At 39.0% G+C, this 25,293-nt stretch overlaps 1 protein-coding gene across 2 annotated transcripts in view; it reads right to left on the bottom strand.

The window, feature by feature from the left end:
• GSK3B (glycogen synthase kinase 3 beta) overlaps positions 1–25,293 on the bottom strand; it is a 148,556-nt gene that overhangs the window by 89,219 nt on the left and 34,044 nt on the right. For both annotated transcript variants that reach the window (XM_062515511.1, XM_062515510.1), the window contains exon 2: positions 3,953–4,146. In XM_062515511.1, the coding sequence (XP_062371495.1) occupies positions 3,953–4,146 (194 nt within the window). The remainder of the gene's footprint in view (positions 1–3,952; positions 4,147–25,293) is intronic.

Consider the following 25,293-nt stretch of genomic DNA (forward strand, 5'->3'; position numbering starts at 1 on the left):
ATTCTCAGTCAGCTGTGAAATATTTCTAGCAAATCACACATTTATTCCATTAGGATTTTGTTAAAAACCTTAATGGAATGACAGATAAAAAATAACTATTTATACTATGCCTCTTTCCTTATTATTGGTTTTTGCATGATTAGACAGCAACATGACAGACTCGTAATCTGAAGAATATTCCAATGAAAATGCTAACACAAAGGCAGAGCAAGAATTTTTATGCCACCAGTATTTTCTTTTCAAGCATCACAATTAGGCTGTGTCACTTGAGGGCCTGTACTGACACATGGATAAAAATAATTGAAAATACTATGAATCTTTTAACTGCACCTATCAATGCTTTGCATAAGAACCTATAATTAGGCATCTGTGGGATAGAAGCAGAAACACAGTATAGATCTGTGAAACCCAGGTAGCTGCCTTTTGAAATTTTGTCATTTGAAAGCACTTTGACCCCAAAGTTTATGAACAGCTGCATTACACTACTTGTCAAATCCCTCTCACCCCTGTTAAACTTTTAACTGAAAACAAAATCCAAAAATATAACCTTCCATAAGAGCTGGTTAATTAAATAAAACAAATAAATTGTTTCACAGATTAATAACAAACATAGAAAAACATAGTTTGTGAACTACTCATTTAAGTATCAGGTAATTGCCCAAAATTTCATTACTTAATTCCTCACACTTAATATGGAGAACTAGCTTACTGAAGGCAGAACTACAAACTGAAATGAAGCACAGATCTCTAGGTGGTATTTTATTTATTCCCTTCAATGTCTTACTACTATTCCTACCAATACTATTGCTGTACATTAAGCTGCACTCTAGACACACACATTCTAAAATCCAGACCAATTCAGAGGTCCCATTTAAAACACAGTCATGCAGGAACTGCAATGTCAAACTGAAGAACCACTGAACTGCAATGAGGGAGTAGAAAGAAGGAGCACTGCAAACTATCTTTACCATCACAGAAACTGTAAGATTCAACTCTTCAGCACTGATTTAACACAACTTCTTTCTGGTCTGACCAACGCTGGGAGGCTGATTTATCATAGTAATGCAAAAGGAAAAAAGAAAAAGGCAACCCTCTCTGGTAATTCTAGCTTTCAAGCTAGCTTTAGACCTGGACAAAAGCTTCCTGACAGAGATCTAAAATTGGCAACTGAGGCGCGTATTCCAAACAAACACAATAACTGCCCTCCACATTCATAAAATGCAGCAAGAGCCCAGAATTTACACCCTCTTGGGACTTCCTAAAATCTCTGAATCACACCCTTTCAGTTTCAAGACTATCTGCTGGCTCTTCTCAAATCATTTTTTTTAAGAAATCATGACTAAGGAATTATACTTGTACCAAGTACACATGTACAAAGGCAAAAACATTACAACAGACAACCAGGCACCAGCCAGAAGCATAAATCTGAAAGCTTCGTTCATGATTCAAGTATCAGGAAGCAACTTTGATACAGGACTTTCCTCTTGTTGCTTATCCACTAATGGGATCAGAGCAGACTGGCATTTCTACGGTGTCCCCTCCTCTCTTCCCTCAGAAAGTGATAAATCAAGCAAGCTACCACCGCCTTTGGCTGCCTACAGTAAGATTGGCTTTTTCCCCTCAATCACTGCTAAAGTGGGAATATGCATTAATGAGAGGGGAGTGGCAGATTGCTTAGGGAAGTCCACAGACCAGGCCTTGGATCTGGACTCGAGCAGCTGAGGACGTATGGCAACAACCCAGCGGAGCTGCAGCCACAGCTCAGCTCTCCAGCTCTCTGAACACAAGAGCTGGTCTGCTCCTACACTGCACTTGAACCATTCAACCAACAGACTTTCAAAGTTCCCTCTTTAACTGACAAACTATGAGGTACCTAGACCAGGCATTCCCAAAGAGTAGCATACTGTGAAGTAATTGTATGCTATTCTTAATATAAGCTACATCTGTCTAGCTTCCAAACCTGTCCAGGCAGAGGCTTCCATCCAGCCTGCAAGAATTGACACCTCCTGCCAAAACAGCATACACTTCTAGATGAGAATGTGAAAACAGGAGGACTAAACTGACAAATGATGGGAAAAACTAGGGAGCTTAGACCAAAGGTAGATGATGCTGTGAAGCTGGGATAGAAGTTTGTGATAAGAATATGAAAAAAATACATAACTTGGGTACTAATGTAGATGTGACCCATACAAATAAAGACACCTATAAAAATATTTTTAAATTAATGCCATCTGCAAACCTACTCATGGACTCAACCATTAATTATACCAGGTTAAGAGATAGTAAAGCTTCCAGGTATTGGATGTTCTCAGCTTGTATTATCAAATGTAGACAATTAATTCAGAGTCCAAACTGGAAACACCCTACTTAGCTTTTCAGTTTAGCTGTTTTGCTTTAACAAAGAAAGGGCTAATATTCAAGAGATGTAATTTTTTTAAATCACTTAAAGAAACACTCCAAAATAAGAAGATATATACTCAGATAAAATATAACTGAACCAACTACCAAAACAAAAAGCAATCAAAGATCAACATTTTACTCTAGATGTCCAAGAGAAATTAATTCTAAAAAAAAGTTACATGTCACACACTATTAATATCTGATGGTCAGGAACTAAAATGCTTGGCCAAGTTTTCATTTCACACGCTGCAAAACCCCAGTTACAAGGCTAAAGAAATCAAAGATTCTTGTCAAAAGCACTAGCTGACATCTACCAAGGTTACAGGCTATAGGAAAGATCCCAACACTCCCCTTAAACCTATGTAATGGGAAGATACCAAAAAAGCTCCTTTTAAGTAATAGGTTTAGAATTTGTTTTTCCTTTTCTGTGTTACCTCTTCTTTATTCTCCTAAAATAAGGGACTCTTACATCATATTTCATGCTTCCCAAGTACTAATTATCTTCAACCCATAATACAGTCCAGAAATAATTCTCAGATGTAAGCACTATGTAAGAACTTTATAAGCCTTCCTGAATTAGAAGTAAACAACTCTACATTACTTTAAATGTATCTTTCCCATTTTTCAACTAATGCATCTGTGATATGCCTGTGGTGATAGCATCAGTTGAAGACTCAAGGAGAAGACATTCACTAATTCCTTTGAAACACTTCAAAACAGTTATTATTATTACCAGTGGAACTAGCTGTGCATGAGGTCCTACTGTGAAAACAAAAAATATTAAAACCAGTACCTCTACTATCATGTACTGCTTGCACAAGTTGATCTGCAGGCCACCTGACTATAAGGGAAAGCAGTCAAGCACATGAAGTACCAAGCTGAGGACTAACAGAAGGGATGAACTGGCTTATGGTTCTTAACTTTTATTTGGTTTAAAAACCATTAGATAAAAAGATTCCTCCTTGGAAGGCTACTTGTTTAGAATGAAGGATCACTAGTCTATTAAAATCACCAACACACTTATAAATCAGGTAAGAAGAGAAGTAAGTGATCTTGAGGCCAGACTGCCCTGGGCTCTGTATTTATTATCTTCTTGCTTAGTTTTCACAATTTCTGATTTACTCAAATACAACCTTCAACTTTATAGGTACAGCAACTATGAACAAAGGCTTCTGTTCCTTCCAGCAGTTTAATTACTAATGACTGGAAAATAGTTTTGCTAGAAAAAAGTAACCTTAAGACAAGCTTTTCCCTTGTTTCCACAGCTCACTGTGTGAGAAATCTGGTCTGCAACCTGGAAACAGCACATCAAATCAGGATTCTTAGCTTCCTGATTTGCACTAATACAAATAATCACAGTGACTCACTGATTTTCAAGTTAAGCTACTGCTTTATCATAATCCATCTGCTTAATGTTTAGTCCCAAAAATTTTTATGTGTATTTATGTGTTCCAGTGAAAATAAATTAAGAAAATAAAAAACACTGCCATCAAAGACATGGAAAAGGAGATAACATCATTAAAAAATACTATGAACTTATGCATAGGCTCACCTTAAATCTTTTATCCTGCAGGACTTTCTTAATGGCCACAAGCTCTCCTGAATCACAGAGTTTGGCTTGATACACAACACCAAAAGATCCATTTCCAATCACCTTGGTGTCTGTGTAGCTGACTTCTTGTGGTCGGTCCGGACCTTGTCCAGGAGTTGCCACTACTGTAGTCACCTTGCTGCCATCTTTGTCTCCTGCAAAGCAAGAGATACACAAATAATCAAAATACATGCATAAACAAGACAACCAACAAGACTAAAACAGATTTAGATCAGCATATGCACTTCAATATTGTAGAAAACAATAGAAAACCTCTGACGAAATGCAAAGAAAACTGAACATTTTTTTTACCAATATATATTAAGGGATGACAATTTTTCATTTAGATCATTGCTAACAAAAATTTGCTCTCCTGAAGCCAATAACTGAACAATAAAATGTAATATACAAAGAAGCCAAATACTTACCCCTACATCCGATTATCAAGTGATACTAAACACAGTGCTGTTTTCATTATCAAAATAAAGCATTTTCCCATACTTTCCCTATAACTGAAGAAACCAAACTGCCAGTATGAGCTCAGATCAGCACTCTGATTTTTACAGGCATTTATCTAGCAATGAAAACCAGGAGCACTTTAAGTTTGTTACAAATCCATACACTTGTAAAGCTTCAGCTTGCAGCACTAGGAAGCACAACCTTTGTCAAACTTGGCTGGGTGCACCTGAAGCGAAACCTAGGCTGAATCACATGGCACAGTTCTGTTCCTCCCTTCTTCCATGCCTGGACTTCCTTGCAAAGAAGGGAGGCACTTGCTGGGGCAGGGGAAGAAGGGGGACAGGGATGACAACAGCAGGCATTTGGCTGGTATTTCAAGATGAACCAGAACATAGCCAGGGACAGTGGACGCAGATCACAGTGGAAGCTGCACAGGTGAATGTGCTTTGGCACAAATGCAGCACCTGTAGGTTTTACTGGCATTTTCCCAGTCACTTTCCCAACAAAAGACCCAAGCCACTATCACCTACTCTTAGCCCCACTGTTTCTACCAATAGTGCTTTGCCCTGTTTAAAGTCTGATTTTTTTTTGTAATGGGAGCAAAGCTTTAAGCATTTTACAAGCAAACTCTGGACATTTTTTGCCGTCCAGTTGCAATGAAGAACCCTTCAAGGCTTGTGTTACAGAACCAAATAAGGCTGCAAGAAAAACCAGAACCTACTGTTCCATAGCAGTCACCACAATTCTACAGAAACTGTTCTCAAGAAATGCTCATCACATTTGCTTGGTAACAAACCTTCCCAGCTTTCTCTGGGTATTCTCTTCACTTCTCATACATTTAGAAAACTCTTTCCAAAAGACAGCTTGATCGATAGCTTTACTGCAGTTTAGGCAAAATGCTCCTTGTTCTGCTCCATAATGGCATGGGAAAAAACGGCACAGCTCATCCCTGCTCTCCTTCCCCCCAGTGCCTCCTTCAAATATGAGGGCTGTTGCCAAGAATGTTATTATGATGGAGAAGTTATTTCTCCTTGGGCAACCTCTCCCCTCACTGCTATAAACTACTCAGGTACAGCACCTAAAACCAGACTCTGCAAAGGAAGCTTATCTCAGCTCTACCCATCACACTGGCAACTCCTTGTGTCCAACTTACAACACAGTTGTTTGTACAGCCCAACACAATGTTTGCAGCTTGTGCAATGCTGCAACCTCATGATCAGCTTGTGTACTGAACTCTCCTCTGCAGAGCTGCTGCCTGTCCAATCCTCATCCACTTTCCACTTACACACCCGACTGCTCTTATCAAAGCCTAATATTCTGCATTTGTCCTGACTGAACTGCTTCCAAGGTTACTAAACTCTGTTGCCAGCTGACCAACCCCCAACACCAGCTTGTTACTTCCTTCAAGCACAGTCATGACCCAGAGATCCATTTCCTGATGCTACATGAAATTTACCTAAGAAATTGGTGAAAACTGGTGAATTCAGAGACTGCCTAAAAGCGCTGCAGAAAACCATGAAACAGCTCATCCTATTTTTTTATTGAACCTCCTGTTATGCGCAGACAAAATAATCAAATAATTCTGTATGCCTTTCAGGGGATTTCCCAGTCTGTTGTTTTTCTAGATTTCTCATGAGAAAATTAGTTTGAAAACTTTAGTCAAGATGCCCACATCTACAGCTACTTCTGCACTTAGAAGATTCAGAAAAAAAGCAGGTGCCTTGACAGGATTTCCTCCGGAAAAATCCATATTAACTACTACTATTCATCTCCTGTGTTGCCTTTAAGGTTCTTGCAAATTGTTTCCTTTTATGATTACAACTACTTCATGAAACAAATTAACAAATCAAATATATATAAACGACATTAGTGCTAAGGGTGCCAATTACTTGCCAAGCAATACAGAGTAGGTATAGCCCTTCCCCATAATAGCCACAGGAAGTTGAGATGCAGATTTAAGTATCTGGAGAGAAAATGGGGGAGGGGGTAGAAAGGAACACTAGACAGACAAACATACAGGGAGAGAGAGAAGCATAAATAGAAGCATACTAGCTGCATGGAAAATTCACTCTCCTCTTTGATAACTGTAAGAAAAAAAAGGAAGAAAGCTACAAAGAAATGTTTTGTGATTTTTTTGTAAACAAGCTGAAAATGTAACTCTCATACCAGCAATGCATTTTATTTGCTCAACTATTCTATGATTAGCATTCTAACTTATCAAATATACAAATAAGTTACATGTGCTTTACTACAGCAATCCTCATCAAATAAAAGGTAATCCCCTACTTGTTCAATTTGGAGCGGCATTTTTTTTTTTTCTTTTCAGCAGGGTTCACTAGATCAGAGTATTCAGATTACTATTAATGAGTTATGTTCTCCATTTTTCCAAAAATCAAGACTAATGAACTATTAGAGATAAAAATAATTGTCCCTTGCAACAGTGGTTGAGATTTGAAGTATCTGATACCAAGAAACCTGCTCTAAGGATTTTCTTCAGAGCTGCAACTCTCTTAGGGGCCTCCTTGTCCACAAAAGGAAACCCTGAATTTCATGCCACTTCAAGTGCTTCATTCCAATGTGTAGCCCACAAGCTGCAGCCACCCAGCCAACTTTTCAGAGCCCAAATGAGAAACCAGTCACTTTCCTTTAAGTCCACATGAAAACAGCTCCTATCGAAACTTGCTGAAATAATCGGTGCTTAGAAGTGTATGCACTAACACTTCAAACACTACACTAAGAATTACTTTGTTTCTTTACCAGAATTTAGAGAGCATTAAGCCTCATACAGCTTTCTCCCAGCTTCCTGCTTTCAGGAAACAAATTTTTGCAAACCATCCACAAAACACGCCATAAGGACCCCAATCTTTAACTTAAGCCTGTTAGAGTTTCAGTTATATTCTATTTCAGTATTGTTGAACCTGAGGGAATATAGCCATAAAATTCACCCTGCACCCTCGACAGCTTTGATCTCCAAGAATAAAACATCTCACTGCTGCTCCAAGTACACAGATAATGTGTTTGTATCACAGCAGCATTCAGAGGCCCCAAGCCTGTTTTGCCACTCCTTGCACCAGGCAGATGTAGGTACTGCTCACAAGATCATACACAATTCAGAATGGTTATCCCAGTTTAAAATGTCTAGACAGCAAGCACTGACTTGCCAGAAAAACATCCCATAAAAGAGTTCACTAAACAGCTTTCAGAAATGCTGGGTTTAGCCTCAGCATGATGGAAGATAGCAGAGAGCAAACAGCTCTCATCTCATTCCCTTCACCTCTTATTTTGTTTAGGACTGTCAGACTTGGTGTCCCCAGTGGATAGGCAGGCACTGCCAAACACTGAATACCCTTGACAACTTTGACTGTAAGATCTACAGCAGAAATAGGACATTAAATAGAAAAATTAAAGAAGGAAGGACCAAATAGCAAAACATTAACAGCTCTTAGAGCACAGCTCACATGAGAAGCATCACTAGCACACGTCCAGAAGCTGCTGCTTTCTAGGGCCAACAGCAATATGACCATGCTTTACTATAACCAAAAATCAAATTGATGTGACTGTACAACCATCATCTATGCCAACCAGCTTTATAACATCCAAGGTAGAGGCACAAGGAAAAATAAATAGGTATCACACTATAGTACAGTTGTACTTGCACTTGGTATGTTTCATAGAAACCCTTAAAGCATTTCCTCACACAGTACTGATGTTTAACATCCATAATGTGCTATTTGGGTTTGGGATTTTTTTATGAAGAGTTTTTCCACGGTTCTGATGTGAAACTGAAAATAAAATCCAGACATTTCAATTTCCAAATGCTCTGATTGACCTAGTTCACTTTCTACCTTCAGCACATGATGACCACATGGGATAAATCGCAAATATTAGGTAAAATCAGTGAAAGCACTGTAGAAAGCAGAGAATACTCATCAGTTTGTGGGAAGAAATAAGCATACTCCACTTAGAAGACCACATACCATCAATGCAAGCTGCAACCCTATTTTGGAATCTCAAAAAAAAAAAAAAAAAAAAGAAAAACATGGTGGCAGATAATGTTTTTGTTTTTACCCAGGTGAGATTAGTGATCCTGCTATTGGGCAAGCATTTTGTCACCTACATACCCTACCAGCTGCAGATTCCTACTACTCAGCTCAATGGTGACCACCTGTAAGTGTACTGCATGTATACTTTTGGCCTGTGCCAAATGAGGTGTCATTCAATAAAATGCACTTCAGTCCTCAGGGACCATGAAAAGCATCCTTTGCTATTGATCACCCCACGCACCTTCTACTGAATAGGCCTGGATAAAATCCAAAATTATGTCTGTTCTGCATCCCTTTAGCTGCTAAGTGTCTGACTAAGCAGTAAAAGCACTCTTTAATGTACAGAGATCTAAGACTGCTTTTTTTCCTCTCAACTATATGTGTGCCCTCTTCCTCCTCTTCCATGTTGAAGTGAAGAAACAATGTATTAGTACAATGATTACAGCAGCTTTAGACCTACTTCAAATGCTTGATCCTTTGCATTGTCTACATACTCCACCTTCTCTCTTTTAACTTTACCTATTTCCTCTTGCTTCCCTCCTCCAGCTGTTACATTCCTTCTCATCAGCATGCTCATGGGCTTTTCCATTAGATATCATTTAGATTGTTTTGAAGTCCTAAAAGAAAACTTCATCGACCTACAACACACTCTGTACTATGTCTGAGGTCACATAACTGTGTTCTCTTAAATATCTTCACTGACATGTTCCAACTCTCAGTGTCACCTCCCTATTAAGATATGGCTCAATATTATGCCACTTGACTACTTTTCCCCTTCGTAAGGCTTCACTGCACTGTTTCATCTTAATTTGCTCAATGCTCAATACAGTCAAGGAGTTACTTCTGTAAAAACCTGACATGACTGGATCCAGTCCCTGCCAATGGGATAAGGTTGCAACCAACAGCTGACACAACCACCTAGAAAGAAATGAGCAACCAGAAGGGGATCAAAGCTTATAAGAGCTGCAGTGGTTCTTCTCAGTCGCAGGTAACAGGACGGTCAAAAGACCTGACTACTTTGTGAAACAAATGTTTTAAGAGAAAACTTTTCTTGAGCTATCTGCTAGAATCTGGTGCTGATCATCAGATAAGGCTATGGAATAAACACCTGACTTCTTAGATAACTCTTCATGGCATGTGAAGGAAGGTCAGCTACTGTTCTGAAAGTCTTTAACGTGGCCAATGGATGCTTGAGGAAAGACAGTCAACAGTAGAAATCACTACAAATTTTCTTTTTCTAATTAACTTTTCCTACATTTTTAGAAAAGCTATTTTCACAAGGAGCTAATTATTATTAGTCAGTACAGAGGAGAAAGTATTAAAATGGTATTTATTAACTGTTTTACTAGACAACTTACTTTCTTCATCAGTGAATTGCATGAATGTTACCTAGTGAGAGACAGTAAAAGGTAAAAAATCCTAAAACCATACAGAGTCATAGAATGGTTTGGGTTTGAAGGGACCTGAAAGCTCATCCAGTTCCACCCCCCCCCCCTCAAAGCATCACCAAAGAACCTCCACTTGACCAGGCTATTCTAAGTCCTATCCAGCCTGGCCTTGAACACCTTCAGTGATGGGGCATCCACAACTTCTCTGGGCAACATGTTCCAGCGTCTCACCACCCCCACAGTAAAGAATTTTTAGGTATAATCTCAAGTCTTCCATTTGAATCCATTCCCCCTTGCCCTATCACTATATGTCTTAGTAAAAAGTCCCTCTCCAGCTTTCTTGAAACGAACATTCACGGACCAAATCAGAAAAACTTAAGGGAATCAAAGAAAGGAGTCTTACAAACCAGAGTGTGGTTTGCTTTTTCAACTTACTCCAAACAAAACGAGTCCTTGAAATTCCAAAAATAGTTCAAGTCAAACACTGAACAAAAACCTCTAAGCATGCTAACCATCACCCAGACAAGGCAGATGCATTCACTAAATATATATACACACATACACACTTGTTTTAGCACAGAAAATGTCACTTGACTTCCTGACTGTAACTGAATACTGCAATAAAAGGGCAGCCATTAGACATTAGTTAAGATCAGAAGAATCTCATGATTTCTACCCAAGGATTTTGGAAGAGCTAATTAAGAAGTCTGAGAAGTGATTTTTGAAAGGAATCGGAACACTCAGAGAACTTCAAAGATGGATGGAATGATTCATACAATCCTGTTATTTTCACAACAATTTTGTTTTAAGTACCATACCAGTTCCTTTGATAATGAATTAAGAAGCAGTAAGGTATTTCACAGAGACCAGACTGTTGGATTCTCTATTGTTAGAGACTATATGTTCATTTGGAAAAAAAAAAGATAAAAACATTGACACACAAGAAAAAATATTATTAATGAAATTAAAACACATCAGCCCATAAGTTCAACATAAAATATAACAGGAGGTGCCACCAGAATTAACTTTTGCCCTCACACTTACTGCTTTTATCAACAACTTGAAAGAAAAGCCATGAAGTGATTTGATACAAGATTTAGAGTTATGCACAGGAGAGAGATCAGTGAAAAACCAGCTGACCTTAGTAACCCAGGCACAAGTTAAGTAGAGGAATCCAGAATCCAAGACTATAGGCCATGCAGCCAAATCAAGTAAAGTCATCCAGAGAGTGGAGTCACCAACTCCGACTTGCAAGACATCTCAGCACAGACAGAAGCACATACTGCTACTGAGATCTAAAGCAATCCTTAGATGTATAAGCAGAAGTACGTCAGACAGAAAGAAACCCCGAAAAACCTCTTTGCTATTTCACACCCATTTAACAGGTAGTAGAACAGCACCCTCAATCCTGATAGCTGAAAATCAGCAGTGATAATTCAAAACACTAGATTCTGAAAGAAGTCTCAGATATCATAAGGTCAGCAAAAATACATTACTACTTTGAGTGAGACTTAAGAGCACAAACAATCTAAGTCAAAGAGAAAGCTGGAGGATTATCTCTAGAAGGAAAAAGGAACAGACATTTCAGAGAGAGCTCTGATCTGCAGGTGGATGACATATTGCAAATAATGACTAGAAACAGAAATTGCAAGAGTTTGGGACAGAAATGTAGATAGAAAAAATGTAGGAAAAAAATAACTTCCTTTTTAAAAGTTATGATTTTTATTTTAGATTGGAATTCTTTTCTTAAACAAAAAATACTGCTGAACTGCAAATGCTAGGCTTGAAATAAGAAAGCATGCACAGGATTGTGATATCTCTTAGGGTCTTAAGAAGTTCACAAAGGTTCAATACCCACAGAAATAATTTCTTTCAACTTAGCACTAATGAAATGGTGTCATAACTCAATATTAAATACGCTGCTTTCCACAACAAGTCTACCTTCAACTTAAACAAAAACACAATAAAGTGATAAATAATGAAAATGCGAAGAGTAGCAGGTCATTCTCTGACTTTATTACTAATGCTCAAATGATAGGCACAGTTAATTATAGGTCAATTAATTTCAGCTCAATCCCAAGACAAATTATCAGGACAAATTTCAGCAACAACTTTCAAGTCAAAGACCACCAAGGGAAACCACCCTGAAATCAAAGTTGCCATCACCTCTAGCTGGACACAAAGGAAGGAATTAAAAGGAAAATGTTCATTCCACTTGTACCAAACAACAGTGCTTTTTACAAGTCAATCATTTGAAATTTTTTTTTTCCAAAAGAACTTTACCTTGCAGAAGGCAAAATCTGTCACTTCAAAAATTGGTAGTGCTACATTTCACTCAACAGTTTCTAAAATGGCAAATTTGAAGTACTAAGTGTTAAGTTTATGCAGGAAAACTGAAAAATGGAGCAAAAAGCAAACAGAATACCAGAGACTGACTTTTGTCTAGTGAAATAAACTATCCTATCACTACAAAACAAGAAGTTAACAGTAGACATATTATACAACTTGATTATAAAAATGAAACTGCGTAGCTTACCTGACCTCTTTCTGAGGTCATCATGTCACTAAAAAAATGAAAAAGAAACTACATGTATTTCCAGCAGAGTGTGACAAATAATGGCATACCTCATATGCCTATATTTGATGTAATAACAAGATGCAGGTACATTTACCCCCTAATATTAGTTGGAAAAAAATAGAAAAAAAATTAGCAGAAGGAACAGCATGTGGATTTACTACATCCCAGTGCAGACATTCAAAATGCCACTGGGGCTTTAAGTCTTCCTTTAGAGGTAATAATAGACTTTTGGAAGGGGCATTCAATTCACTCCCTTTGAAAGCTTAATGCTAAAGATTGTAAACAAACTTTTAAAGAATAAGCAGGGCAGTGAGCAGGTCCTAGAATATTCACATGATAAACTTGTTAAAATGTCCACTGAAAGGTCACATGAAGTTCTAAGACACTGACTTCCTACAGGTTTTTATATTTTAACCACAGAAGTCAAAGTGAGCACACCATGGCACTGGCCACACAGTTGTGCTCCTCTACTCCAGCATAAACTTGATTCTGAACAATTTAAAAAACAAAACAAAAAACCCAAGAGGAAAAAGGATGGGAAGAGCCCTGTTGATCTAGCCCAGATGCCTGTCAAACTGGCCATCAGATGACCTCCCTGGATCCAACTGTGGCAGATGGGACTCCAACAATCACCTGCTTACATCGGCCACCATGAAATCCCAACAAATTAACACCCCACTGATTAATAAACCAAACAGCTGAATCCAGAAGGGATGTTTACTTGCAGTGCCTGAAAAAAATTCATTTTGCTATAAGCTGTCCCTCCTACCGCTGCGTAAGGTGGTGCCCACACCTTTCTGAGGCACATTTAAGGTTTGCGTAACCATCTCATTAACACAGAGTTTGTTCAAGTACTCTTTCTGTCACGGCAAGCACAGACCAAAACTGTAAATTTCTAAAGAGAGCTGCAGTTAACACTCAAGTGGGAAAAAAATTATGCACAATTACCTTAGGGAGTACCATAAAAACTATTTTTTTTTTCCTGTGACTAAACACAATATCCACAGGAATGCTTACACTTATATTTCTGCTTTGGAAAAAAACACAGAAACATACAATTAAGGTAATCTAAACTCTGGCTGCCAGTGGGGTTTCATAAGCAGTCTCATGCTTGTTAACAAGTTATTTTTAGTACGCACTCTTTCTGTTCTCCTCTCCCTCCACCCACATGCAGAAGAACCCACCCCACAAAAGCTATTTAGCTATATAAAACAACTTTAAAATTAGATAAGGTGATTCCACAGATTAGGAAGTAAGTACCAAAGCGATCATAACAGATTTTGTTTCTTTAATCTTAGATCAGGTCATTTCACCTCCAAAAAGCTTACAGGTTAAATGCAGCACAAGAGACAAGGACAGAGATAGGGAATGAACAGAAACAGTATGACATCATTTTAGCATAAGACTGTGGCCTCAGTACTATGCTCCTTTCATTTCTAGCTCTGAGTTAATTGCTAGCTGAGAAATTCAGCCTAAACAGTACTAGTTTTGAAGTCTCCTTTAATCATTTTTTCCTCTTACGTTATCAGGGAACATGATTTAGCAAATATTTGCCAAAGACAGCTAGCAGTTCAGCTGACACAGAGTACCTTATAAACCCCTGTAACTGAGCCCTGACATGCAGAACCCCAAGTTAAAACAGATCCTGTTTATCCACTTGTTAGTGCCATTCAACAGTTGACCCTGAACGGGGCTACCGTGTCTTCTAGCAGGGCTGATGTGCAAATCCATTGTTAGTCACCTACCCACACGCCTGCTTTAAGACCACTGTCAGAGACTACAGAACTCCCACCCCTCCAAGAATACCAAATAATAAACAGCTCATCTGGGGAATTCCCAGGTAATCTACAATCTTCCCATCAAAATACCTGGTATGACCCGCAAACCTCTCCCTAAAGTAGTTTCTTGCAAACTGCTTAAGTAGAGAGGCAGTCTACTTGCTAGAGACTGCCTGGCTTGTCTCTAACTGCATTTGCTTTGAGTTTTTGAATCCAGTTAAATGTACATGTCACCAAGGAAAGCACACCTCTGACCCCTGAGAACAGATATCACCACTGTTTTTTTCCTTTTCATTCTCTCTTTGCATCCACCAAGAGGTTTCAAATGCATAAGACCATACCATTAAGCAAAACCCCCAGAAAGTCACCTGCAGTAACTACAAGTTGCCAAGACCCCACCTACCACACACTGGCACAAATTAAGAACATCTTAATACATCTTAGAGGGAGTCTCTATTCTCCTACTGGAGGTTTAAATAAAGCATCTTTCAATTGTGTTTATTACAGCAGTGCTTAAGTATGAAGTGAGAATCAGACCCCACTGTGCTAGGCACAGCACCAGGAATAAGAGACAGCTCCTGCCCCCACTGGGAGGGAAGCACCAAAAAGGAAACAGGCTAAAGAAAGAAGAAAATAAAGCAAAAGTAAGCAAAACTCAGGTGAAAAAGAAAACCAAAACATTCCAACCCCACAAAACACTAATATCAAAAAGTGCAGAGAAGCAGAAGCAAGAGCAGAGAATCAAGAGAATCTGGAGCAAGACTGTAAGCATATTAACACTGAACCCACAAATGAGTTATCCAGGGGTGTGAAACCCTTGCTGTCACCGCCTCCACAAGCGGCCCAGGCCAGCAGAGCCTCTGGGTACTTCTCTGTGGCCTTTCACAGCCTTGCCAGACTGTGGAAAAAGAAGCAGGGCACGAAGCAAGCAGCTCCTCATCTGCTGGAGTCTCCTTGGCAGGTCCCTTCTGCCATACTGTGAAGCCAATCTTTATCACAAAGGTGCACCCTCAAACATTGAAATTTTTATCAAAAAATGAAGACCAATTTCTGCATTTATGGGTATCACAGGTGGACCTGGAAATCCAGGTGCAATGAACAGTAAAAGCCACTTAGCTGGCAAAATTTTGCCTGGCAGGGCAAAGGACGAAGCTCTCACCTTGCCAGAGCCCTGGATTTCTAACATATTTTTCTGCCCTCCAGAGTATCAAAGGACTCTCCTTCCCTTTGCAATTTCTCCTTTCTCTCAAAGTACTCCATAATTATGTTGTCCAATAAGGACCTGACATGTTTTCTTACTCTTCAGCTTCACCGAACACAGCACAGAAATACAGCATGTACTTGCCATGACAACCTCTCTATGACCAAGAAACGGCATCTTGGACCCAGAGTCCAGCCCAGACAGTGAACGAGACAGATCAAAATCACAGAGAGAAACAGACTGTTTGGAATCTGAGACAGCAACCAAATCCCAAAGAGAAAGACAGATGAAGCTAATTATGAAAATGCATTTGGTGACTATGTTTTAAGATTGGAGGAGGAGTAAAAGAACTGCCAACTGTTCAGAACCAACATCCACCTTGGATAGGAAATACAGTGAATAAAAAAAGTCAAAAATTAATAGTAGTCAATCTGAATTCCTAAGACAATCATGAGCTGAGGTTGAACACCATTCTAAGACTGAAAGAGGCATTGCAACTGCATCTCCAGAGAGCAAAATCAAGTTGTGCTACACTGTACAATTCATGCTGCAAAGTACAGACCACCTTAAAGAGATTCCACAGCCTCTGCACCCATCTTGAATTACTGCTTTAGATTGTGCCACAGAACAGCACAGAAATGCAACAAGTCCTTTTAGGTTAAAGATGGTTTTGAATTCAAGGAGAATGTTATCTCTGTTAACACTAAGAAGCCGCAGGCATTCCATCAGTGTAATGAAGATATTCTCCATGGCAAGAGTAGCTATCTTGGTGCAGGAGCTATTATTACAGATGAGGTAGAATTTTAGAAGCCAGATGCGTAAGCTATTCACCACTTGCAAAAGTCCTGCCTTTGAAATTTATTTATTTTTTAAAGTAATAAAAATAGTAGAGCAAGAGAACTAAGTGTTGGACATCTCTAAAGCTATTTAAGGTAACCACAGAAACTACAGCTCATTTTCACATTATACGTAATCTGATCAAAGTGGGGGCTACTGCTGAAAAAAGATGGTCTTACTTCCCACTTTCGTGTTCCTGCCATAGCAAATCTGGCAATCTTGTAGCCCGAGGATGAGTCAGTTTAGCCTACTGATCTGACAAAGGAATCCATCTCCAAAATAAAGCAAGCCTCAAATCAGCAAGCTGAACTGACTCATGTTGAGGACAGGCAGTTGCTAGATCTGAGGAAGGGAAGAACTGGGAACAAGCCTGTTCCTTACTGCCTGTACTCCCAGGAAAGCCATGCTAAGTGTAACACAAACCCACACCCAATGGCACGGTGGAGCTGCAGCCTGTGGAGGAAACTGCCTCCGGAGGGGCAATCCGGGCCCTCCAGTCCCTCCCCATGCCCTGACACCGCACTGCCCTCCTACCAGGTATCAAATGACTGCAATCTGAAGGTGAACTGCATCCCAGCTGCTTCCGGAGGAACTGCCAGCCCAAAGCAACGTGAGCACTAGGGCTGGCAGAGGAAGGAGATGGAAGCAGCTGGAGCAATTACTTGCCATGACAGCCTGTGCCAAGGGCAGGCTGAATCAGCCAAGCTGTGGTCTTGGGTGAACCAAAGTGGAAGCACCTGGGCACCACATCCTCTGCTTTCTCAAAGCTCATACTGTCAAACAACTGAAAAATATTTGTATTATGGTTAAAAACCCCATTACACCAGCACAGACCTTTATTCTGGAGAGTAATTATATTGCCTTAAAATGACTGTTTTAGATAAGAGAAAGAATAGTTTTCTCCTATGGCTTTTTAAACCTACTAAGAAGTTTATTCTTCCTCTCTCAGAAACAATACACCTACACTTCATTATGATTTTCTCCCAAGTGAAAGGACAATAATATATCTCGAACTACAGAAGATGTCTCCAAATATTTTATTGCAATATACAGATTTTAGGAAAATAAAATCCTACAAAATAGGAACAAGTTTTCTCCAGAAAGAAAATCATGAATAAAAGTAATACTTCTCTTAAGAATGAGCCCAGGTATCTAGGGTTGAATTCCCTTCTGCTAGCATATGAGCAGATAGAGGCTTTCAGGGAAAAATACAGATACAGCTGAAATTTTCAAACTGTTCCTGTAATTGTTTGTGAAGAAAGACTGCTGAGACTTGAAATGCTAAAATAGAAACAGGTATCAGGAAACAGGGAGAAAAGAACACCACTTTTTAAACCAAAAATTCCTGTCAATTATGCTGGTAAGAGGAAAAGTAAGGAACAAATTCAGAAATTTCCCAAATTCTATTGTTTTCCATGCTGGACAAAGGCAGTATCACCCTTGAAGATATCACAAAGAAGAAAATAAGTGATATTAAGTAAAAGATAAGCCTGAAGACACAAGAACAATTTTTAAGGTAACAAGCTATGTTATATGTTATATATCTGTATATATCTATCCATATATATATCTCTGCAAAAGTCATATACCTATCGAGAAGGGGCAGTATTTCAAAGGCTGCTGTCCCAAATCTATGTAGGTTTTGAAGGCACCTAGGTTGGGTTTGTTTGTTTATTTTTGCCAGCAATGCAGTAAATTTTCTTAATTACAAGCTTGATTGTCTTGGAGGGAAAACAGGTCTCAATAATCCTAGCTTTTCCTTCTCTTCTTGAATATACCCTCATCCCAGGAAACTCAGGCAAGATAAACCAGGTATTATGAAGCCAGGTCTGAGTACGTGCAAAAGATTTCCATTTCTAGAAGGAAACAAGGGAGCCTAATATTTCTCTACTGCTGTTACAGCTGGAGAATAATGGCAATACTTTATCTTGGTACAGGAAAGGAGGCTACTTTCAACACAATAACAGACATCCACCTCAGAGAGAGTAAATACAGAGGAACAATCTGATGTTCTTGAAGACAAAAGGTTTCATTACCTGAGGACAGCAAGCAACAAAGCACTTCGAAGAACACAATTCCGTTATTATAAGGGCTCATATTTAAAAAAATACTCAAATATTATACTGATCAAGATAAAGAAAGCATGGCTTCATCTACCCATTTTCCCTTGTCTTACAGTAGTAAATAGTATTTAAGGAAGAATATAAAACAGGACAAACTTGCAGGGATAGCTACCCCAGCACACTCTCCTAGACCTCAACTACAGATGGCTAGGGAACTTCCTAAGCCAGACACACCATCTCTGGATTTTTCTTCCTGAGTTTGCAAACCCAGCCCAAAAATACACAGTAAGCCAACCAACCATTTTTAAACAGGCATAAGGAGAAGGGACATCTCTAAAGCATATCAATGTCAAGACTATCCAGTACAAAGCTGAAATTTTATCTCAACATCTACAGCAGCAAGTAGCGACAATTTTGTTCAAAGACCAGGATGGCTAAGGCATGTGCCAGCTAAGGCATATTACCCAGCATCCAGGCATTTTTTATTACATGGGATTAGTCTTCATCTTTCTCATAAATTCATCTCTCATGTTCCAACTGGACAGAAACAGTATAGTCTAAACTGGTGTCTTTAAATAGACTAAATAAACTAAGATCAAAAACAGCAAGAATTTGGGAATAGGAGAGGGTCACAACAACATAAAGATCAAGTAGCAGTAACTAAGAGTTGATAAGAAAGTAATTCTTGAAATATGGGATATGCTTGAATGCCATTTTGGCTGAGATGAGAAGTCTTGAATAGAAATTATTTTCCACAGTAGCAGCCACTCAACCACAAACCCATGATGAAATTTCATTAAGACATTACAGCCTGGCACTGTAGGAGAGATAATGAATGCATAAATCAAACTTATCAGAGAAGGATTTTGGCAGAGGCAGGATGAGACACATCATCTTAAAAAGCTATGTCAAAACCCAACAAAAAGCAGAAAAAAATACTCGTGTTTCAGCTTAGATAAAGTTATGACAAGGTACACTTTTTTTTTCTTTTAGTAGAAACATTCTTCTGAATAAACACATTTTTGTAACAAATCAGTAATTGCCCTTTATCTGCCAGGAAAAGAACCCAGGATTCTGTTTTTCTTTACACTTGCATATAAGAAAACATCCAATATTTCACTTTGGATCCTTGATAAAAATCAAACAGCCCTACAATTCAGCGTGCAATTAAAAGAGCCAGCTTTTTCCCCAGTATCTTCCTTGAAACATGTAATTGAGCTGGTACACAACTTTGTAATTAGTGATAATGTTTGCAAAATACTTCTTTTCTCTGCAAGATGACCTGAAAATACAATTTACTTTTTAATCTAAATGCTGCTCCTTCCAGTTTGTCACATCCAAAGATTCTGACAGCTAACACGGCAGATACGAACTACTGTATGTAATGCCTGCTGCCTGCATCACAAACGAAGCAAAAACGATTGCTCTTGATCAGAGGTGGCTAATGTGGGCGTTCATCAAAAGTAGATGGGTGGGAAATATTCAAACCCAAATTCACCCTATTTCCAAACATTATGGCAATATTGACATTACTCAAATACGGGGTTTTTAGTTTAACAGTTGATCACCATCTATCCCAATGACGGATATTCACCTACCTTTACTCTTAGCTCATTTGCCAGGACAGCAGAATCATTCCTTAGCAAACTGGGATCAGATGAATAAATGGACATGATGAATAAAAATTGGCTTCCTGCACAATTCCAAGTACTTCAGAAGGTCTCCTCAACACTAAAGAATCTAGACACCTCAAAATTAGGCCTGAAGAGCAGAAAACCAGGGCATTCCATTACAGAATTAGAAATTATATCCAGAGGAGAAAATGCCCTTGGTCATTACAAGACCTGTGGCCTTTAGGCCTTGAAAGCACAATGTGGCTTATGCACTAAGAACGCTCTGTCAAATTAATTATACAGCCTTTTCTTAAAACCAAGAAGTTCATTATTTCCTTGATATATTAAAATAGAAGTATCTACAGCTAAGATAGGAGCACATTCCCCAAACACAGGCTTTGAAAACTGTGAACAAAACCACTAAGTATCTTGGGTCTTCATGCTCATTTAAGGAAAAAAAAAAAAAAAATCAGACACCAGAACAAACAAGGATAGCACTCAGATATTTTCACACAATTAAAAAAACATCCTGAGAATACCACTGCAGTGGTTTTCAACATAGCACATTAGATACACACTGGTTTTTAATAGTTCTAAGTTACTCCTTTAAGTTTGACAATCCATCCTCCTCTCATTTACCCCATCAGATATAGAAGTCCCCACAGAATCCACACAAGACAGTGCAATGCAACATAGTCTACAAAATACATTCCGTTTAATCTGTGGCCATGTTAAACACAACACAGACAATCCGTCTTTCAGAAAATCACCTTAAGTCGGTCCAATTATGAGAAACATGACATTTAACAGGATTTTTCCCTTATGACAAAAATAGGTGAATATACAGACACTTGTAAGCTTCCAAAAGACAAGTTGAGCTCAAGGGTTTCACAGCCATCATTCTCATCTCCAAAATGATGGTTGAGCTTTGGCACTAAAACATCCCTTGCAAGTAGGTTATCACATGCTGGTACAATGTACTCCAGTTTTGCAAGTGTTTGCTCACATTCTATTATTTCAGTTTCAGCATCAACGAAAGCAATCTGAATGCAACATAAAGGTTAATTCAAGCAGAAAAGCAATCTTCTGTCTTCCCAATTTCCTATCAGGATTCAATAATCACTGTCACCAACACAAGTCTTTCTAGATCAAAGCTATGCTACAGGAGTTCATAATTCTATCACCATACCCTATGGCCACAAGTCAACATTTACTGCATATTACATATCTGCACTTAAACAATGACACTTGTACCAGAAAAGAGTAGCAGTGAACTTCATGAAAATAATACCACAATCACCACAGCAGCCACAACTGCGAAGCAATTTTTTATGAAGAACAGGATTAGAACTCCTAACTTGATGGGTTTTACATCAAGGGTTTTCTGGGTTTACAGAACTTACTGGTTGATATTGTAGTTGCATGTTGCTTTTGTCTGTTAGCTAAAAATCAGCTTAAAGTCTCCCACACACTGTGGCAGCTCTCCCCTCTACCATAATTCATCACACGCTAAACCATGCTCATGAAAATGTCTGTGTGGCTATGCTCTAAATATCAATGAAGAAAAGGAAAGCAACCTATGTTTTTTAATTTACAAAATACATTTGCAAGTCTTGATCATCTTACTAGTTGGCTTCACAGTACAGTTGTGAAAAAAAAAAAAAAAACAAAAAAAAAACAATCTAGCATGGGGGATTAAACTGGTCAGACAGCCTTCCCCACTAGGAAAACTAATGTAAATCTGTACCAAAAAAAAAGAGAAAGGCAGCAAGAGGAAAGGGGTTTGCTAGTCTTAACACAGACTATTCTTGTCTGAACTTTCTTGAATATCATAAAAGACCTGTAACACAAGTGCTAGGAATGGCTCAGCAATTCTCTCAATTTTTTTTTTAATGTCACCATAATTAATGCGACTAGAACTATAAATCACATACATATGTACGTGAAGTCATCTGTCCAGTTTAGATCTAATATGCCCTGTTACACAGTGTAGTTAAAAATCTTCAGAGCTGCCATAATTATAACCGAGTTATAATCACTTCACATTATTGAAACCTATGCTTTTGGGCACACTGGGTCAGGACAGGAAGCCTCTCATTATTTGTGAGATTTTCTGAAGCTCTTCAACAACTCCAAAACATTCTCCAAAAACATTCTCCAGCAGGAGTCTCTAAGGGTACAGACAGGTAAATGCAGTCTCCATCCATGGCAAGACTGCCAATATTAAGAGCATAGCAAATAACCTGCTGGAACAAGCTGAATATGTCTTTGGCTTAGAAAAATCCAGCTAGCACTCCACGCAAACAAGTAAAAGAAATCCAAGGAAAACACATACTTGGACCTTCAAAGAGTTCGGACTGCTCCTTTAACAGTCTATAGCAAAAAGCCAAGGCTACAGAGGAAAGATCCAATCATTGGCAAAAAGCTGGTTAAAGACTAGGAAGCAATCGTGGGACTTAATAGTCAACTTTTCCACCACAGAGAAGAGTCAATAGTGGAGCTGACCTGGCAGCATTGCTAGGAATCATTCTATTCAACATCTTCACTGACCTAGATAGAAGTGCACAGTCAAATCCTCCAAGTCTTCAGCTAAAACTAAGCTTTTCCAGGTCAGCCAGCTGCAATGGCAGTAACTGTGACCTCTGGAAGGCCCTCACTAAACTGAGTAAGTAGTGTGGTAGATAAGCTTCAATGCAGAATACAAACAGATCTATGAAAATAAATGGGAGGGGATAAAAACAAAACATATTAGGCTTCCATAGTTAATTTATAGATGGAGCTTATAATTCAAAGAAGTGACCCTGAAGTCATTGCTGACAGTCCTTAAATTACAGGCTCACTGTGCAACATGTGCTAAAATGTCATCTAGATATTGGACATAACCAGTTCTGGAAGAACTCAGAACAAGGCAGAAAGTAATTGTGCTGCTAGGTAAAAACTTGGTGCACTGCAGTCTTAAGATCCAAGCTGTGGAGACAAGAATAGTATATGAGAAGAGCAAAGCAGTATTTTAAAAGGTATAGAAATGGTCAATTAAAGGATTGAAGATAGAGCAGCTGCCTTGGAAGAAAAGAATGAAGAAGCTGGGGCTCTTCGATCTGAATGCAAGATGTTAGGGGTGTGAGGGTCTAATACATTCAAAGCTTACTTGAATGGCAGTAAATACTTGATGGCAGTAGGTAAGATTAACATAGCTGGTAAAGAAGTTTGGAAATCTGTTGTCTCAGGATTGTAAGCAGCTACTAAAAGGAGCAGACAAGGATGTAGTCTCTAATGTTCCTAGTCTGATGACTGGATCCTAGAAAAGTGGGAGGATAGTGAGTCACAGAACAGCCGTGGCTCATTTGTACTCCCTAAACAGCAATGTGACTGTCATGGCTGAAGAGAGCATATCTGGCTACACAAACACCAAATACCAGACTCAGTATGGTACTTCTTAGCTGCTAAATAAAAACTGGAAAAGAAAATGTTAATATGAAATACTTCAAACTGGCTTAATATAGCAGGGAAACTTATTAAAATACAATTTCATTATCTAATTTTCATTATATTCTTACAAGGAGACAGGCCTCAGAAAATACAGATTCTAAAGTAGATGTGGTAAGAAGCCTGGTTTTCAGGCTAGAGAAGAATGAGAAGGAAGACACAAAGCTTAATTATTTCAATTACTCATTACTCTAGATACTTAAGAATCAATAAAAGCTTGCTTCCAAAACAGCTACACACCTCTGTGCCACAGGCTCCATCTCTGAGAGCTTCAATGTCAGCAAAGGCAGCCCAGGTTAGAAGTGCACTGCCTGTTCCCAGCTGTATGACCAACAATAGTTATTGCTCCTTGATGTCATCTCAAGGGAATTCTACCCAGAGTAAAACACACCTTTAAAAGGTTATCTATCTGTTTCTTCATGAACACCCATCCTCTCAAGGTAAATCTTAAATTAGGAGGAACAGAACAAACAAGCTCAAAACACTGAGTCACTGGCCAGTATCTCAGCTACAGAAGTTTCTTCAAAAGAGACAAGGCCATGTCAAGCATCTGGAGATGGCTGATTTCAAGTACTAACAAACAAAGCAGCCTCACTGATATTCCCCTCTGCCTTGGAAATGAGTGCACAGAGCAGGGAGGTAGTAGGAGGTAGTAGTAGGCTCTCATCCTAGTTTCTGCTTCTGAACAGACCTACAGCCTGCTCATCTGACCCAAACCTCTATTACTGGGTCCTCTGCAGCTGGGCAGAGGTGTCTCCTCCTCTGGACCGAGTTTCAGGGCAGCAGCATAGGGCCAGTACACATTAATACTACTTTTATCTTGCTCTTTACATGATGGTCTGAAAACAGCTTTCAGTACTACAAGATGTTGTAATGGATAACATAAAAGACAGGCCTGGAGCACACAACCTATTTTTCCCTTGAAACAAGAGCTTGCATAGAACAAAACTCTTACCCAGTGGACAGGCACTGACTGAGCTGAGACCTGGCAACACAGACAGACCCTGCAAGAGCACCTGCTCTGATCAGCCATGCTGGATGTGAAAACAGTTGCACTTGTAGGAGCAAGTGATCCAGTGCAATTGTTGCCTTGGGTCAGCACCCTGAGCCCTGCTGGAAATGGATTTCAGTGACACGTCTCATGGCCTTGGGAAGCTCTGGGAAGACCAAACCATCTACCAGCAGAATCTGCTGCAAGACCATGCCCTCTCTCACTCCATTTGCAAGCTGTGAGGAACAAGCATCCACCGCAACAACAGAGAAACTGTTATGAAAAATTATTTGGGGCTTTTCCATGTCTTTAGATTCTAGTGAAAAAAATCACCCATTTAAGTGGCAACACAGAGAACTCAGCCTGAAGCACTACAACCACAAAGAACAACCACTTGCTTAGGAATAACAGCACTTGTGAATACCCCAAACACTACAAAGGTAATAAATACCAAGGGTTTCATCCCCACTTAAATCCTTCAATTGTCATCTTAAACAGTTAACAACACAGCCACATATTTAGCAACAAGCAGGTATAAAAGCAACAAGTTCTATACCACTAGCAAATAAAATTAGGAAAAGTGGTTTTTTTTTTAATGTCTGTTTCTTTCCATGTATTTAAACTAGGGTACCTTTTAAGTCCACAATTCTCAAATATTACACTTCATATAACTAAGATAAACATCTTTTTTAATGTCTTTGCTCACCTTGTACTTGGGTTGGAAAAGAAATAAACACCAAGCCAAAGAAAAAGTCAACCTGACCTGTAAAAGAAAAATCCCAGATGACAATACACTAAAATCCACTAAATTATTCACTAACTGGTATCAATTTCATTTGTTTTGCCCCAACACTGCTGCAAAATT

This window comes from Cinclus cinclus, chromosome 2 (assembly GCF_963662255.1).
Source record: "Cinclus cinclus chromosome 2, bCinCin1.1, whole genome shotgun sequence".
Taxonomy (NCBI): Eukaryota; Metazoa; Chordata; class Aves; order Passeriformes; family Cinclidae; genus Cinclus; species Cinclus cinclus.